The 17,723-nt window shown below is 41.3% G+C and overlaps 1 protein-coding gene across 10 annotated transcripts in view; it reads right to left on the bottom strand.

Moving 5' to 3' along the window:
• The window catches only part of ASPH (aspartate beta-hydroxylase), a 204,374-nt gene that overhangs the window by 103,492 nt on the left and 83,159 nt on the right, over positions 1–17,723 (bottom strand). For all 10 annotated transcript variants that reach the window (XM_053929580.1, XM_045204921.3, XM_045204919.2 and 7 more), the window contains one exon: positions 4,514–4,555. In XM_053929580.1, the coding sequence (XP_053785555.1) occupies positions 4,514–4,555 (42 nt within the window). The remainder of the gene's footprint in view (positions 1–4,513; positions 4,556–17,723) is intronic.

The raw sequence follows: 17,723 nt of genomic DNA, 5'->3' as shown, positions 1-17,723 counted from the left end.
GGAGCAGCCACTGGCTCACAATTTGGCTGAGAGCCGCCGTCGAGGACGGGGTTCCCACCTGTTCGCCATCTGCAGTGACTGATGCCCACAAGTTCACCCAGTGCAAACCAGCCAGTGTGCGAATGACAAAGCCCCAATCTGCACAGACACTTGAGTGGGCTGGGTAGGGCATACCACGGCATGGAGAGAAACGTCCAGAGCCCCTGCTGCGGTCCTTGACTTCTCTGACTGCATTGCACGCACCCTTGGGCTTATTCCGGGTGCCCACCTGGGAGCCTGTGCACACACGTTCCTCCGCTCAGAGTGCTCTCAGCCGAGCTTTCTCACAGCCTCCTTGATGGCATCACTGTCCTCCTCAGAGACCTTCTCCCCCCACCTCCCCTCTGCCTCGCACCCTCCGCCTTGTTTCTGTCAGAGCACGGTCACTAACTCAGTTTGTGCGGTTGCCGGACTCCCTAGGGAAATGTGAGCGCCCTGAAGGCAGGAACCTTGTCCGTCTTAGCTCCGCTGTGTCCACAGGCCTAGTGCCAGGCATGCAGTGGGCCTGCAAATATTTAAGTGGATAAATAAGTCAGCAATTTTTTTGAATGAGAAATTGATAGTTTTTTAGTAAATATATCCTGATGACCTACCAAACTTTCTAGCATAGAACCGTAGCCATCCTCCTAAAATATGGTGGTAGAGTGTATTTTCTTAACAAGGCATAAAATATACCAGGCTTAAGACTGCAGATAGCTGCTTCCTTGTAACATCTGATATTCCCTTCTTCTTCAGAACCAGAACCTGAATTTTAGCTTTAACAAAATTCTGACAGTTAAACATAGTTCTTCTAAGAAGCCTTCCTATTACCTGGATGTGGCTATAATGACCAGCGTCTGAACCACCCTATTGGAATACGAGGCTAGAAACCAAGAGTGGCAGAACGGCAACAGAGGAGTTGCGTTCCTGGCAAGCCACTGAACCGGTCCTGGGTTATTTACGTGGGTAAGAAGTAAACTCTCCCACTTACCAATGAAATGTGTGCTTTTAAGAAATTACCTGTAACTGAATTTAACTGTAACAGGAATGTGGGGATTTGTAGTCTGGTATGTTACTCAACTCCTGAAGACAGAATGGGGAGAAGGGTAAAAATAGGGGCTGTAAAGAAAACCAGATTTTCCTGAAAAGTATTTATTTCCCTAACCAATGTAGGACAGGAAGGCAAGAAGAAAGGGACAAAGAGGGTTCATTTGCTGCCGCTTCCTTGTTACGCGCTGGGCTGGAGTCTGGGGTTAGAGTGCGACAGGGGCACAGGCAGCCCCCAAGCGCAGCCTAGGTTTACAGCGTCCGTGGTCTCTGCCTGAGGCCAAGTGAGAAGGTGTTTATTGGTCCAAGGTGACTGAGTGATGGGGGTCATTTCAGTGAGGTTTTTGTAAAGATACATTTATTCAATTTCAAAACCTGTCTTTTACCTTTAAATTGTCTTTTGCTTTTATAATTGACTATGACAGTATATGTGGATCTTTTAAAAGTTCTGTTTTAACACAATTTTAAAATCGGCATATCTATGTTAGGTCGCCAAGTCAACCAATTTAATTACTAATAAAAAGCAATCCCAAGTCCAGATATTGGGATAATAATAATAGCAGACTGAGGTTAGGGTACTGATGATACTAGCAGATTGCATTTATTATTTACAGATATTATTCTCATTTTACTCTTCTGCAATGAAGTATACCCTATGAGGCATAAGAATCATTATCCTCAGTTGTAGACAAAAACCAAAAACAACAAACAAACCCTGAGGGTTAAAGTGCTTTTAAATACAGGGTTTCTTCACCTTGTTAGTTCTGTGTTCCAACGAGATAAGCTGACGATTTCACGTGTCTGCTGAGCTTAGACACATTAAATCACAGAAGCAATGATATAATTGCTGTTTTCCTTACAGATGCTACGGCAGAGTCTTATCCCAGCGCTGCTGAAGTTTTGGGTCTCTCACAGATCTCCGTGCTAGGAGTGCTATCTGGGTCTGGTTTCTATGCCTATGGTTCGGGTTTTATAGAGCCTTTAATATCTGTTCATATTCATTCTTAGTAATTAAGAAATAATAGACATTCATTCAACAAATATTTACTGAGTGTCTACTGTACGCCGGGCACAGGATACAACAGAGAGCAAAGCAGACAAAAATGTTTTCACTGAAACTTGATTCCAGTGGAAAGTTCAGAATATAAACACAAAAGAATTAAACTATCAAATGCTATCACATGGTGGTAGCTGCCATGGAGAACACAAGGCAAGGAAACAGGCCAGAGTGTAAGGGGGCTGCGATCTGCAATGAGATGAAGGCCAACAGGTGAGCAAAGGTTAACGCAGCAAGCCGGCGGGTGTCGGGGCGAAACCCGCTGGCTGGAAGGAATGGCCAGTGCAAAGGCCCGAGGCCTTTGTGCCCCAGGGAAGCCAGTGTAGCTGCAGTCAAGTCAGCAAAGGAGAAAGCCCGAGGACATGAGGGTGGGGAGGAACCCGTAGAAAAGGAGGAGAGGACAGACTGGGTGCAGCCTTGTAAACCAGTGCAGAGAACTTTGTTTTCACTCTCAGAAGACATGAAGATGCTGGCGGCACCTGAGCCACATCTTGCAACTTAGCTTTTCAAAGTGTCACTGAGGCTACAGTACTGAGAAAGATTATAGAGACCAAGGTGGAAGCAGGAAGACCAGTTAGGAGGCAACTGAAATAAGCCAGACAAGAGAAGGTGGTGGCTGGAACCTGAGTGGTAGAGGGTGCAGGTGGTGGAAGTAGCTGGATTCTGCGTGTGTTCTGCAGAGACCTGACAGGACTGGCTGATGGAAGGACAGGGAGGCACAAAAAAGAAGATTCGTGGGAGGAGTGGGTTGAAGGGGGTCAGGAGCTCAGTTTTACAAGTAAGTCTGAAATGGTGATCAGACGTCCGATTGAGGGCGTCAGGTAGACAGCTGGATATTCTAGTCTGGAGTTTGGGGAAGAGACCCAAGCTGCAGGTAAATGTGGAAACCTTTGACAGACTGAGATATGTGAAGCCATGAGATTAGTTGAGATCATTGAGAGGGTGTGTAAATAGACACTCTGAGGGCTGGGTTAGGCTGGGTCCTGGGACACTCCGATGTTCGGTCGTCAAGGAGTATCCAACCAGGGAAGATAAGAAAAAGCAGAGTTCAGAGTCAGAGAAAAGCCAGGAGTGCGTGGTATCCAGCAGGCCAAGTGAAGGAAGCGTCCGGAATAGCAGCAGTGATGGGTAATAGCAAAGCTGCGGATACCCCCCTCCCTGCCTTGTTTGTTTCCTAGTGCTTATCACTATCTAACAGAGTACAGCACAAATATAGCAGAAGATTGGGGACAGGGAAGGTAAGGCGGCACGGAGAGCATCTATACACAGAAGTCAACCGACAGTTTCCACGGTGAGGAGAAAATGCAGAAACGAGCTACTTAGACACGCACAGGGAAGTACTAGAAGAAATGGCTGAAGAAAGCTGGGAACGGGACTCATGCTCAGAGAGTACAGGGTGCACGACTCCTGCTTTTAAGTCATAACTTTTAAAATTATATCTCTACACAACTTTGATAAAAAATTGAAAACAACCAGTCAGAAAATAATAAAACCCACGAGCTAGATGCCTAGTTCCCAGCCTAAGGACTAAGAATTTATGGCTGGAGGCCAGCAACCCCACATGCTCACTAAAGTGTTATTTACACAACGAGCGGGTTTGATCGTCTACATTACGTGTCCTTTATCTTTTCAACGTAGACACTGCCTTTGTCACCACGAATTAAAGGCATTCCTGAAATTGTAATAATGCTTAGGTACTGAGGATTTTATCATTCTATTCATACGAAAAGTACACCCACTATTCCATGATCATCCATATAACTTTTTAACTTTAAAAACAGCTCCTCATTCTAAGTTTAGGAATCTTTATGGGAGTTGAATTAAAATTGTACTGGGTTATTGAAGTTATTAGAATGCCTTTGTAATAAACCCCCTCCTATATGGGGTTGTGCCTTTCTTTCCAACAGTCTGGGGTTCCTTGAACAAAGAAAATGAGCGCTAGTAATCTTCGGGCCGTTATATCTAGCGCAGTTGCCAACATAGGACACAATAAATAACAACATTTTCTAAGCGCTTTGTCTGTGCTAGACACTGCTTTAAGTACTTTACATGTATTTTCACTTAATTACTACTAGGAAATGGTAGCCTTATGGTTTCTGAAGTTGACACTATTATCATTCGTATATTACAGAAGAGGAAACTGAGGCACAGAGGTTATGTAATTCTCAAGGACGCATATAGCGTGAACAGCAAAACTAGCATCCAAAGCCAGGCAGTCTCTCTCCAGAGCCCTGGCTCTAAATGTTTGTGTAGAATATCAATAAATGTTTGCTGATGGAATCTCTGAAAGAATGAGTCCAGTGGCAATTTATTGTAGCTAGTGATATAAAATAAAGTCATCGCGTTGTTTACGGATATGTATTTGAAAGGTTGTTTATTTGATATTCTCACCTTTTTCTTTTTGTTCGGGATCATCTGTTTTCCTATCTGTTTCTGAAAAGTAAAGACAAAGCAAAATGAGTACTACGAAGTCATCATTCACCGTCTCAAAATGTGGGACCAGACTTAAATGAATTCAAATTGATAACATTTAAAAAAATACTTCCGGGCAAACATTTCAATTTTCCAAAAGTCCTGAATTCTTTACACACGAAATTTGTTATAAAATATTAAGATTAGGCCTCCTTTGAATTAATTATAAAAGTCACCAAGCAGTAGCTAGGTTTGGGGCCATTGTTTCTTAGTTAAAAGAGAGTTGGTGTGGGTTATCTCCACCACCTCTCAGCACCCTGTGAGTACAGAGGCTACCTGGGGTAGGTAGAAGCCCTCGTGCAAGCTTACTCAGTATTCTGTCTCCTAAAGCCTAAGACTACTTTATAGCAGGCGCCGTGTGCTATAAAGCACTGCGGCACGTGACCCTACTGAGGGCACTGGTCGCATTCCTGTAAGCACTTCGCACAGAACGGGGGAGCCCCTGGGGGCCTGCACCGAGCCCAGGTGTGCTGGGTGTAGCTCACCTGCTGAGGAGCCGAGGCTGGCCTGACAGCCCATCGGCACCAGCCTTTCACTAAATTAATCAAAGGTAGTAACTTTCCCAGAAGCGGGGTTACCAAGCACAGTGCAACCCATCAAGAACCTGGACCCGCCAACGGATATCCATCCCACAGGGATGCCAGCAGCACCATAACCTGCCTATGTGTTTCTAACCAAACTCTGCATTTATAACCTCTCATCCGGCTTATTGTTTAATCCCGAATAGCATCTAGTGAACTGTCAAGGCAGACCAGTCGATTATAGTCCCAGTAGGTACCTATCCGGTTTGGGGGTATTTCTAGGAACATGTGTATGTGTGTATGTGTTGCCGTGATGATGGGGTAGTTTGGGAGGCATAAAAATCACATGAGACAGCAGACAGGTGTGGGTGCAGTCCAGGCCGGGAGCAGGGAGGCAATCCCAGATCACTCGATTTTTTGGTCCCCAGTTTCCCACATTCATTCATGTAAAATGTTTCATGATTTGGAGGTGAGAAGTAAATATGACGCAGGCTTCTGATGTAAGGAAGAGATTTTTACAGGTCAAGCATCATTCTCCTTTGAGACCTTAGGGGAGAGGATGGGAACCAGCTTCGAAAGCCAGTGTGCCAGGCTTAGTGCTAAGCACGTCTTACATGTCTCTTGTCCCAGACCCCTATGGGGAAAGGTCTTATTTCCCTGTCTGTGCAAAGGAGGAAGCAGGGGCTGAGAAAGTAGAGTGTCAAGGTCAGCAGTTTACATCACTTCAAAGCATATGATCTTCCCACTGTGCCCTTCTGTACCTTTCTTGAGAGAGAAATAAATACTAGAGAAATGCAGGTCTTGACTTTGGCAAAGAGCGGGTTTTATAAATTTGACTGCTATACACTTTTGGGCCAGTACTACAAGGGGGTACCCAGAACATTAAAAACAAAACAATAACAACAAAAAAACCGATCTTGATCAACCGATCTTGATCTTATTAACTATAACCTCTTGTCATTAAGTTAGGAGGCACATTATTTAATAGGAGGCACTGTCATAGCCATCAGGGATACAGGATTGAAGAAGTGTCCAAAATCTCAAGGAGCTCTCTTTCCAGTGGTATCAGCAATGCCCGCACAGCCCCCAGTGAGCGTTACCTGGTGCCCACGTGTTCGCTCTAGAATACCCTGAATGGCCTCAGGCTGGCAGGTGTTTTGGCCTCTCTGACCCTCAGTTTCCTTGTCTGCAAGCAGAGCTAACACTCATCTGCTGGGAAAACTCAACTCCCTAACAAGAAGCACTTAGCAGAGGTAAGTGTAGTCAGTGAAAGTGAGTCTGCTCACCCTTAGTTTCTTTCTTTCTTTTTTTTTTTTAAAGATTTTATTTACTTTTAGACAGAAGGAAAGGGAGAGAGAAAGAGAGCAAGAGAAACATTAATGTGTGGTTGCCTCTCATGCACCCCCCACTGGGGACCTGGCCTGCAACCTAGGCATGTGCCCTGACTGGGAATCAAACCAGTGACCCTTTGGTTTTCAGGCCAGCACTCAATCCACTGAGCTACACCAGCCAGGGCTGCTTACCCTTAGTTTCAAGTCTCTTGAACAAAAAATTAAAAATACAGGGACTTACTAATACAGGGACTATTTCATTGTAACCCTGTCCCTAGGAATGTGGCACAATAATAAATGTTAAACAAAATAAATGTTACCTATTAGAAATAAATTAAGAAAGAGGTTGAAAGTACTCCTTTGTGATTGTAGTCATCAAAAATGACATAATATTCTAAAATACGAGTAAGTATAAAATGAACCGGTTTTATTATGTAGCAAATAAAAATAGTACACTTCAGAATAAGGACAATGTAGAGGAGAATTCTTCTGCACTTTATTGCATTCAGGTAACACTCAACAGAAGACGTTTGCAGTGTTTTTAGAAAATCCACTGATGTTGCCCCACGTGGCACATCTTTGTAATGACAAGGCTCCTCAAGTCAGAGTTAAAAAGTATTTGAAGTTGACCACAGCATGAGGAATCTTCTATTCCAGAGTTCTAGAGATGATTACATACAAAAATTCAGTAGAATTTATTTTCATCATTTATCTGTTTTGTCACTCCTAAGTCCCCCCCTCAAAGATTATGGCTTTATAAAAAGTAGTGTTCTATATAATTCACAATATGAATTAAGAGCTTTATTAGAATGTGAGCAGCAACTCTGTATTACCCATGTCACAGCTTTAGAAAGTTATTGCTTTTCTTACTCACTTATTACATGGGGTTTTGTTACACATTGGGTCAGCATGCATAACGTCCTACATTATAACTATGATCTGTAATGACAAAAAAATTAAATCTCCTTGATTTTAACACTAAAAGCAGAAAAAAAATCACCTTATCTTAAAAACAATGTTAACATAATCAAGAGCTATCCCCTGACACATAAATGAACCCATTTCTATGGCTTTTTACATAGCTCATGGTCCTTTCAAAAGGCTACTGTAGCAACCTTCTTTTCTCAGATGAATATTTCATCACAGCAACTCTGAGTCACAAATAAACCACATTAAAAATAGAAGGAAGTTCAGTGTAGCAGGAAAAAGGCTCGTGCACTGTGAAAAAGCAGCAGGCATGGGCTCTGTGAGCGCTGCCCACAGGTGCTGAATGAGCCCAGCTGGAGGCAAGTACTGACTTTCCTGAGTGAGGGCACCGCGGTCCTTAGTGCCGCGAGGGCATTATTTAATTAGCCAAAGCAGGACAACCTTTAAGTTATGACCAGGCATTTGTACACAGTTTCTAAAATTTCCGCAAGTCTTGACTGGACCACTATTATATGATCGATACGAGGCGCCAAAAAGCAATTCGGCGCGATGGAACAGGTCATTCCTTTCCTCGAGGCCCTAACAAGGAATTTATGTTCCCCCTCATTTTGAAAAATAAATCAATCATGATAATTTAAACCTTCCACTGAAATATTAATTTTTCCTATCTAATGAGCTAAAAGCTATAAGAGTATCAATTTCTGAGTTTTACCCTGAATACTTGAAGCTAATGTAGATTTTATGTTTTAAGGATACCAGTGCAGATATATACAACTCAAAGCTTCACAGCCACTGAGGACCTCTATTAGTGTTTTTCAGGGTGCTAAGGCGAGGCAGCCCTACCAGATTTAAACCCCGTTTAACACAGTTTGCACATCAGTACAGCACAGTTAGTGTTAATTCCCAACAATATATATCAAAACCCTGCCCAGACAACTGCTGCTACATCATCAATATAATTATTAAATGTTGCCTGCAAAACACACATTAATACCGGTAAGACTAAAAGATGTGTCACAAAAAAAAACCAAGAAAAGAAATATAATGGAGTCACTACTGCTACCAAGAAAGGACATGCAGGAATGTAACATTACATGTAACTTTTGTTTTTATAAAAAAATACACTAAAATGCCAGTGGACTACGATTCACTCAGAACAGCTGTAGTGTTCACTCCCAAAGATCTTGGTCTGCTCAGTAATTACTTCACAAGATCTACCACAGCCGTCTTTTGGAGCGTTTGGTTAGGCTGGTCCTCCTGGGGTAGTGGGGGCAGTCTGTCTGAAGCTTTAAGTATCTGCAAAAATAAGGGGAGAGCTAAATTAAAGGACCAGCTAGACACAGACTGTGAAACTGCTTCACTTGCTTTTGACTTTTAAAGACACACCAACAGAAGTAATGCTTTTTTTACTTTTGTGGGTTTTTTTTTTAAGGGGCCACTTGATAACAGAATGATGAACTATCTAGCGAAGTTCCGCCGATAACTTGCAAAGCTGTTGATGAAAATCTAAGGCTCTTTAGAGCATCTGAGAATTAAAACTGAATTTAAGAGTTTCAACCTTTTGAGAAATACAAGCATTAATTTCTTTCTTCCAGCAATGATTCCACTGTGTTAAAAAAAAATCTAGTATGGTATTTGAAAAACAAATACAGAAGGGAATTTCAAGGAGCAACTGGATACTGTATGCTGCAGTTTCAATATATTGCTTTAATAATTTTATGTCAATTTTAAATATAATTGACAATATAAATGGTTGGTAAAAAGAAGTATACACAAAATTTAAAAAGTATACACTAAAATTCATTCCTGTCCAACTTTTTACAAATACTTTCTCGTTCCAGACTTCAGTACTGGAATCGTTTTACTCCCACAGCATTAAATTTAGGTTGTGATTAGAGTAGAAAATGAGCTGTATGCACAAAGGCCCGGCCACTTGTTGATTCACTTTTTGAAGCTGGGTTGTAATTCCTCCTTCCTCGTCTATCCAAACACCCATCCATCTATCCACATAGTATGTGTATGTGCATATTATGTGTAACCAGAAATTTTGGTCTGAGCAGAACAATTTGGTGCTAATGGGAAGTAACTAGGAATTATATGTAGACTTTTATATAGCCAATGAGATGAGTGTTATGTCCACCAAAAGATATGCACAAGAATATTCAGAGCAGCTTTCTTCAAAATAGCCAAAAACTGGAGACATTCACCACAGCCATCAACATAGAATCGATTTTTTAAAAATGTAGTATATTTATAGTGTTTAGCAATGAATAAAACCAAAATTATTTTACATAACAAAGTGGGTGAAACTCAAAGAGAGGATGTTGAGTGATAGAAACTAGTCACAAAAAAAGTATGTGTATATATATAGTTGTGTGAGTTTACTTATGGCTCTATTGAATGAAATTCAAAAGTAGGCACACCGATCTATAATGGTAGAGGTGAGAACAGCAGTTACCTGTGGTGGGGGTTACTGAGTGGGGGGAAGGCGGAGAGACTTCTGGGGCGCTAGAAGCATCCTGAGTACTGGGCTCAAGGATGTTTATACATATACAAGTTTATCAGAGAAGTTCATCAACATTTGTGCACTTGTCTGTGTAAATTACACAATGGGAAAAGTTTTAAAAGTGAGTTTGACTTTAGGTTCTCTTAAAGTATATCCCTTAGATAGACTGTGAGAAAAATAAGCATTTCTGTAACCCATGCACTTAAAAATACCTTGAGGCTATGGGAAATTGTTCAAAGTATAACGAGGACTAAAAAGAAAAGCAAATAAAAAGCTCAGGTATAATTTTGAACTCAAAAATATGTTCCTAAATATTTAAAGGCGAGTCCACCCACAAGTGGTTCACCGAGTTGCATCCCTCAAGATCCCCCAAACCGGGCTAGTCATCTCTCTATGACCGTTTCTTCCTGCCTTCTCTGTCTCCATCGGGGTTCCACTGTGCGTCCATTCAAGTCAGAAACACAGGAGTCATCCTCCACTCTTACCCATCAATCAGCCCCCTATCCTGTCAAATTACTTCCAACTCTGACTTCTATGAAATCAACCGCCCTCTCCATTGCTTCTACCATGTTTCTAGATCAATGCACCTGCCCCTTACTAGTCTCCTTTCAGGACAGCTCTTTCTAAATCTAGATTTGATCACATGACTCCTTTGCCTGCAATTTTTCAGTAGCTTCCTGTCACTTTTAGACCCATCTTCAAAGCTTTAATCATATGTGAAACCCTCCAAGCAGTGACGCCTGCCTGGTTTTCCACCGTGTCTTCCTTCACCTTATGTGGCACACCATCTGGTCTTAGTTCTGCAGGTTCTTCTTTCCCTGTCCATCCCCCCCCCCAGCCCATCACTTCTATCAGCACCTCAAAACTCAGCTCTATCACAGCACATGGGAGGCGCTACCTCACCCCCTCACCCCAAAATGCTGGGTTGGGTGTCCCTCCCTCTGTGCGCTGCACTGTGTTCGACTCCGAGAAGTTAATGACATAGGACTGGTTGGTTGTTTTTACTCAGCTGCGTGTCTGCAGGACTGTGAACCACTATGAAGCATGGACTATACTGTTGATCATGCATCTTTACTGCCCAGTGCAGGGCCTGTACCATAGCAGTTGCTCCATTTGTATTTCTTGAATTAATGAATGATCAACTCAGTAACAATAACATGCACATTAGGCACTTTTTATACAAGCTAAAACCACTCTGGCTGCCACCCTAAGGCTTGTTATGGGCCTTACTGGTCAGTGTTAGACGATGTGGCTGACAGGAGAGTAAATGTTCTGGAACAATGCCCTGGAGCAAAACCCTCGCCACTGCTGGAGCACTAGACAGGTGACGAATTTCAAATGTAACAAATGGATTGGTCATCTCCATTTTTCAGAGAGACAGCAGCAGCAGAACCACCAGGAAACAATGATGCTCACAGACCTCCACTGTGAATAACATGATCAAAATCACAAAACATAAAATTAACCTTTTTTCCTGGCATTGAATGACAGAAACGTCTTGATGTAACCAGTTAGTCAAATGATCATGAAGTATTATTTGGCAGGAAACTTTACTCTGATACATTTCCCCAGTGATTCCTTAATAAATCATTCAATTTGGGTTACATATGTTCAAGCTGTCATATTGCTAGAAATATGCTGTATAATTTCAAGTAAAAATATGTGTTTGAAGAGAAAGGTGAAAATCCAACAAGTAGCAGGGATTTCAAAATCAATTTTTAAAAGTTGGCTTTTCAAATAATTGATTTTTAACATTAGAATGATTAATTCTTAGGACTGACCTTTTACATCCTTGCCGTCAAGGCACTTAAACATTTACAAATATAAACAAGAGATAGCAAAATTTAAACTATTGGACAAACTTACTTTTCTACAGTGAATCATAATTGATCTTCAACATGTCTGAGTCCTAACATATACTAATATATAGAGACAAAAATGCCACAACACGCCTTTAGTTTTGTTGCACATCAGACCAAAATAACCCTCAAAACTCATCAGCTCGGACTTTCAGTTAAGATGGAGGCATAGGCAGACATAGCTCACCTCTTCACACAACCACAACAAAATTACAACTAAAATATAGAACAACCATCACTCAGAACCATCAGAAATCGAGTTGAATGGAAGTCTCACAACTACGGAATTGAAGAAACCACATCCATCCAGACGAGTAGGAGGAGTGCAGATGTGGAATGAGCTGGGTTTACACTATGCATGGTGGATAAAAATTCAGGAGGGATATTTTGTGAGCAAGGAGTCCCTGCAGCACAACAGGCCCCCCAGCCCAGGGTTCCAGTGCCAGGAGGATAAGTCCCCACAACTTCTGGCTACAAAAACCAGTGGGGATTCAGTGGAAGAGACTTCTGGAGCACCAAGCAGTTCCTATTAAAGAACCCACACATGGACTCACCTACTCAGACTCACTGCCTCTGAGCTCCAGCACGGGGGTAGCAGCTTGAAAGGCACCAGTGGTATGCAAGGAGGAACTGAGGTGTCTGGCATCAAGGTGAGCAGAGGCCATTGTCTCTTTTCTAAACTCTCCCCACTCAGAGCCGGTAAGTGAGTGCCATGTCTGAGACTCCATCAATTGGCTAAAACTGTTTGCCTGGCCTTGGAGATTCCAGAGACTCCGTCCAACCCAACTTACAGGCCCACCCAAGCTGCTTTTCCATATGAATGACTGGTCTTGGCTCATGTTGCACAACTTCATAAATCCCCTCAAACAAGCAACAGTGGGCCTCAGTGAGCCCAAGGCCTGGCACTAGCAGCAGCCAGCCTAGATTCACAGCTTGGCTTCACTTGGGAATCTCCAAGCCCAACACAAGTAGCAGCCATCTCAGATTGCTTTATAGCTCACGCATGATGGCCCCAGGCAAAACACAGGTCGGGGCTGACTTTGCACCATTTGGGAAACCCTAGGGCCAGTGCACCCACTGGACTGCTACAGACCATGTCAGAGCACCACCACCCTGTCCTTGCACAGCTGATCATCCATGGAGGGCAGAGATTGGTAGTAAGTGGTCACAGCCAATCCTTGTAGCTGACTGGCCTGGGTAAATCCCTCCCAGTGATCTGCCAACAGCAACCAAGGATCAACTGCAGGAGGAGCATGTACTCAGACCACAAGCGTACACCTCGAGTACCCAGCTTAGGAGATAGGGGAGGCTGTGCCACTCGACTTTATAGGATACCTACTACATTAGACCACACTACCAAGACACAGAGTCAAAGCAGCTCTACCTAATACATAGAAACAAACACAGGGAGGCTGCCAAAATGAGGAGTCAAAGAAATATGGCCCAAATGAAAGAGTAGATCAAAACCCCAGAAAAAGAGCTAAACAAAATGGACATAAGCCATTTATTAGATGCAGAGTTCAAAACGCTGGTTATAAGGATGCTCAAGGAACTTGGTGAGGACCTCAGAGCATAAAAAAAAGAACCAGTCAGAAACGAAGCATACACTAATTTAAATAAAGAACAATTAACAGGAAAACAATAGTAGAGTGGATGAAGCCCAGAATCAAATCAATGATTTGGAACATATGGAAGGAAAAAACAATCAGAACAACAACAAGATAAAAGAATCCAAAAAAATGATGATAGTATAAGCAGCCTCAGGTATAATTTCAATTGAAGTCCAACATTCAAATCACAGGAGTGCCAGAAGAAGAGAAAGAACAAGGAACTGGAAATCTATTTGAAAAAATAATGAGAGAAAACTTCCCTAATTTGGTGAAGGAAATAGACATGCATTTCCAGGAAGCATAGAGAGTCCCAAGCAAGATGGATGCAAACAGGCCCACTCTAAGACACATCATAATTAAAATACTATAGGTTAAAGATAAAGAGAGAATCTTAAAAGCAGCAAGAGAAAAGCAGTTATCTACAAGGGAGTTCCCATAAGACTGTCAGTTAATTTTTCAAAAGAAACTTTGCAGGTTAGAAAGGACTGGCAAGAAGTATTCAAAGTCATGAAAAGCAGGGACCTACAGGCAAGATTACTCTATCCAGCAAAACTATTATTTAGAAAGGAAGGGCAGATAAAGAGCTTCCCAGACAAGAAAAAACTAAAGGAGTTCATCATCTCTAAATTATTATTATGTGAAATGTTAAAGGGACTCATTTAAGAAAAAGAAAATCAAATCTGTGAATAAAGTGGCAAAAATACATATCTATCAACAATTGAACCTAAAAGAACAAACTAAGAAACAAGAAGAACAGAGACAGAATCATGGATACAGAAGAGTGGTTTGAAGGTTACCAAATGAGAGGAGGGTGTGGGGGAATGGGTGAAGAGGTGAGGGGATTAAGAAGTACAAATTGGTAGTTAAAGCATAGCCATGGGAATGTAAAGTACAGTATAGGAAACAGATTAGCCAAAGAACTTATACACATGACCCATGGACTTGAACAATGGTGATAGGATTGCCTGAGGGAGTGGGGCATGTGGGGTGAAGGGACACTAAGGGAGAAAAATCAGGACAACTGCAATAGTATAATCAATAAAATATAATTAAAAAAAACTCATCAGCTCTTATACTTTTATTTACTTAAAATCCTCTAGACCGTAGCAGCTGAGAGTGTGAACTCGAGTTAGAATATAAAGATCCACCTCAGTTCTCCCACTTGTCAGCTCACTGACCGGAGGCAAGTTACTCTGCCTTGCTATGCATGAATTTCCTCATCTGTAAAATGGGAATAACAGCATGTCCACCTACCTCTTGGGCTACTGGAAGTATTAAGTGAGTAATTTATGTAATATGCTTAGAAGAGCTCCTAGATGATGCTTAATGAATGTTAGGTTAGCATTCATCCTCCGCTCGTATGTTGCTGGATACCACAGTAAGTCAGACGGTTCCTGCTCTATGCATTGTCACACCAGTAAATATATTATGATGAAGTTAATAAGAATCATTAAGACTTTGTAACTGCCCTGGCTGGTGTAGCTCAGTGGATTGAGCATGGGCCCATGAACCAAAGGGTCGCTGGTTCGATTCCCAGTCAGAGTACATGCCTTGGTTGTGGGCCAAGTCCCCAGTTTAGAGTACACGAGAGGCAACCACACATTGATGTTTCTCTTCTTCTCTTTCTCCTTCCCTTCCCCTCTCCATAAAAATAAATAAATAAAAAATCTTTAACAAAATAAAATCTTTAAAAAAGTTGCTAGAATTAAAAAAAAAAAAGACTGTGTAACCTACTCTTAGAATGATCAGGGAAGGCAAAGTAATGATCCATTAAATTCTGTGGCCAGGAAACAGGGAACTAATATCCAACATTTTTCAGAGATCCACAATTTGAGTGTTTCACTAAATATAAGAACTTTGAAGACTGAAAGCCAGCAAGGTGACAGGCCCTACAATTAATGTGCCCAAAGTTTCTGCCATCACATACATAATTAAACATTATTACAAAAGCAGTCAGCCTATTCTACAAAGAGAGCATGAACACAGATTTATGACCGTCATTATTTTTTAAGATTGAATAATAAAAAATTTAATACGAAGTTCAGATTGAGGAGATAACAGAAATAAGCAAACCAAGTGCAATCATTAAAAATAACTACTGCTGGCTCTTGGCCTTCCGTTCTCTCCGGCAAGGTCGAACCACCACTGTGCAGAGGGTCAATCGAAATTTTATGACATCAAATTACAGGCTACAACTTCTTGAGCACATCTTTCAGAATCTGGCTTCTCTTAATCCACCTGAAAGATCAGGCTAATTAATTACTAAACAATAACCATAGCCACCATTTGCTGACAGCTTATTATGTGTCAGAAAGCATGCATATTAATCAAATCTTCATTTTTATGTGCTTTGGCAGTTAAATATCTCATCTGAAAACCACTTTGGTCCAGTACCCCAACTACTTGGTATTTTACAGATATGTTCCAAGGAAATTCTGTCTATACAACATAGAAATAAAAGCACAGAACTTTTTGGTCAGAAACCTATTACCTTTTATATCTTCACTAAAGTTAGGTCACTATTTTAAAAAATATAAACTGTAACTGGAAAAAAGTCAATGTTCTAGAAAACTCATTATTTTAGGAATATTTATAAACCAATTTTCTTCGAAGGAATTGGTAGTAATCAAAATGCAAATTCCGTAATCTGCTCTGCCTCCTCAAGACAGAACAAGGCACTCTGACCCGCCACTCAACAGTACTGACTGAACCACAAGAGGAGGACCGAAACATGCTCCTTCCTTGCTCTGTGCATCGTTCCTGAACGCCAAATATATATAAGCCCAGTAGTCATCATGTAAAGCATTAATTTCTCCATGGATTTCTTTCTCATTCATATTACAATGCTAAGAACTCAGTTCTCTTAAGTATCTGTGCATATTATTATAAATGTATTGGGTTGGCCAGAAAGTTCGTTTGCTTTTTCCATAAAATGGCTCTAGTAGCACTTGTGTTTAATTTTATTCCGAACAATTTTGTTAGATGGTATTGTGATAGTTGTCATATCAGTGTGCATTTAGAAAAACATCAAAATTGGTGAATTTTTGTGTAGGCATTTTAATATTGAAGATGGAAGAAAATATGCAACATTTTTGGCACATTATGCTCTATAATTTCAAGAAAGGTAAAAACACAACTGAAATGCAAAAACGATCTGTGCAGTGTGTGGAGGAGGTGCTGTGACTGATCGAACATGTCAGAAGTGGTTTGGGAAGTTCTGTGCTGGAGATTCTCGCTGGACGGTGCTCCACGGTCAGTAAACCAGTTGAAGGGGACAGCGGTCAAATTGAGACATTCACTGAGAAAAACCAGTGTTATGCCACACGGGAGATAGCCGACAAACTCAGAATATCCAAACTCACAAAGTGATTGGTGAAATGAAAACTGTGTTTTTTATTTTATGGAAAAAACTAAATGAACTTTTTGGCCAATTCAATACATGGGATGACAACTATCAAACCTTAAAATACCCAATCATTCAATAAGAAAATAGGAGCTGGATACAACTAAAAATATTCTTTGACTACAAGTTTTTTTTCCCTTGAAATTCAGTACTCAATAAAGTTTTTCAGGCACAATTATGTCTACCAAAATCATCAGTAATGCATATCATTGCTACAAAATTCACATGAAGCATAATGTGAGAAACATGAGTAAAAAAGGAATGAATGACACGAAAAGCCAAAAAATGGAAATAAAACACAGAAACAAGAAGAAATACACTTCGGGAAAAAAGTGTTGGAAAATCCTCTCTTAATAAAACATTTGTTCCCACTATGAGAACAGGAGGTTTAGATGCTCCTTTCTGATGGCAGGTACAGTTAATGTCACCTCTAAAATGCACTAGGAAGAAGCACAGTCCTTGGTTGAAGTGCTCTTCGCATTCTTCACTGATGAAGAGAGGGGCATGTGGGGAAAGGAGAGGAATGGGTTAACAGGGGCTGAAAGGAAAGACTGGGGGGCTGGGGCCCAGACAAGTCTCAGGCACCTGGAGAGCCCTAGGGCACGAGGAAGGTGGGGCAAGGAGAGGAAGAGCAGTGATGTCACAAATTTATGTACTATTAAACTTTTATCTTGAGGCAATTCTGATTTCATCTCATCCACCAAGTAGCCTGTCAGTCAAGGAAAAAATAAACCCCAGAAAACAACAACTACTGCTGCCATGTGAAATGGCAACAATCACATGGAACTTTCATCATTAATACCCCTCAAATTCTAGCTCAAACTCTGACACATATTTTCCATTACCTTGGACTTTGGCTGACCCGATCAAATTACAGAAAAGTTTCCTTTTAAATTTAGGTGTAATTAATGCTTCTCTCTATGAATTTGACTTTTCATAGACTTATTTCATTCAGCTAGTATGAATAGCAAC

Source organism: Desmodus rotundus, chromosome 8 (genome assembly GCF_022682495.2).
Source record: "Desmodus rotundus isolate HL8 chromosome 8, HLdesRot8A.1, whole genome shotgun sequence".
In the NCBI taxonomy this organism is placed as follows: domain Eukaryota; kingdom Metazoa; phylum Chordata; class Mammalia; order Chiroptera; family Phyllostomidae; genus Desmodus; species Desmodus rotundus.
The sequence above is the reverse complement of the archived record's forward strand: the minus strand, read 5'-3'. Positions and strand labels throughout refer to the sequence as shown.